Source organism: Ciona intestinalis, unplaced genomic scaffold (genome assembly GCF_000224145.3).
Source record: "Ciona intestinalis unplaced genomic scaffold, KH HT000115.2, whole genome shotgun sequence".
In the NCBI taxonomy this organism is placed as follows: Eukaryota; Metazoa; Chordata; class Ascidiacea; order Phlebobranchia; family Cionidae; genus Ciona; species Ciona intestinalis.
The window spans coordinates 8,785-10,074 of record NW_004190437.2 but is presented as its reverse complement, the minus strand read 5'-3'; the positions used below and the strand labels follow the sequence as shown (position 1 = coordinate 10,074).

General features: G+C 37.3%; 1 protein-coding gene across 6 annotated transcripts in view; it reads left to right on the top strand.

Annotated features, from left to right (window-relative positions):
- Window positions 1-1,290, top strand: part of LOC100184723 — a 12,366-nt gene that overhangs the window by 9,868 nt on the left and 1,208 nt on the right. For 3 of the 6 annotated variants that reach the window (XM_018815877.2, XM_026838780.1, XM_026838776.1), the window contains one exon: window positions 1,056-1,226. In XM_018815877.2, the coding sequence (XP_018671422.1) occupies window positions 1,056-1,226 (171 nt within the window). Of the gene's footprint in view, window positions 1-1,055; window position 1,290 lie in introns of all 6 variants that reach the window. The other 3 variants (XM_026838777.1, XM_026838778.1, XM_026838779.1) reach the window with 3 other exon arrangements.

Here is a 1,290-nt window from a genome sequence, read left to right as displayed (position 1 = left end):
GTATGGAACGTACGAGCAAGATAGGTCTGCTATTTCCATGTCTGTTCCTAGCAACAGCGTTGATCATTGTTGCAAACAAGTAAGTCACAACCACCATTATCACATCATCATATTCATTATTTCCCATGTATTATGTCGGGTTTAGCAGCCTCACTTTTATTTTATTTGTTCTCAAGTAGTTTCTACCCAAAGCATGTTTGAACAATTGTTAATTTAATCTTGAAGAAAAGGGAGCTACTCATGTTTATGCCATCCATATCATACAATATATACACTAATATACATGTTAACCACAGGAAAGCACGCAAACAATCTATCATGATTGTCCATCTACATATTTGCATCAATCTGTTGGTCGTTTATTCATTCTTCTTGTTTGGGGTTAGCGCAACCAATAATAACAACTTATGTACAACAATAACCATCATTCTGCATCTTGCTTTCCTTACAAGTTTCATGTGGATGGCTGTGTACAGCAATAAGATGTATTTCTCATTGATTAAGGTGGGTTTGTATAAGTATGTATATATATAGGTGGGTGTGTATAAGTATAATATATTCCACACAAACCACATACAGATAATGGCCGGGGTCGGCGAGGATTATTTGTTGAAAGCCTCGATCGTCGCTTACGGGGTTCCTGTGTGCATCGTCGGTCTAAACGCAGGAATCGCACTCGGACATCAACAAGGTAATGATGTCATGAGTGGTGATGTCATAACAATGATGTCACAACCAGTATTACCGCAGGTTCCCAAACATACAAATCACCGCAGATATGTTGGTTGCATGGCAAGTCACTTATATATGGATTCCTATTACCTGTGGGTTTGGTGTTGACCAATAATCTCATCGTGTTTGGACTCGTCATAAGACAAGTCGTGTTTAAAACTACAAAGGTAGGCCATAGATATAGTATTGTCATAGACATCGTATATAAACATAGACATCATATATAAACATAGACATCATATATAAACATAGACATCATATATAAACATAGATATCACATATAAACATAGATATCACATATAAACATTGACATCATATTCTAGATTCGTTCAACGGCAAAGAAACGAACGAAACAACAGAACATTATGATGTCATGTGCGATGTCATTGTTCCTCGGATTAACCTGGTTGCTTTGTTACTTTATGTTGTTGTCAAGCAATGAGGTTTATCAACGGATACTAAACTGGCTGTTTGTGGTGTCTACTTCTGTACAGGTGAACTTTGGTGTGGTTTGTGGTGTCTACTTCTGTACAGGTGAACTTTGGTGTGGTTTGTGGT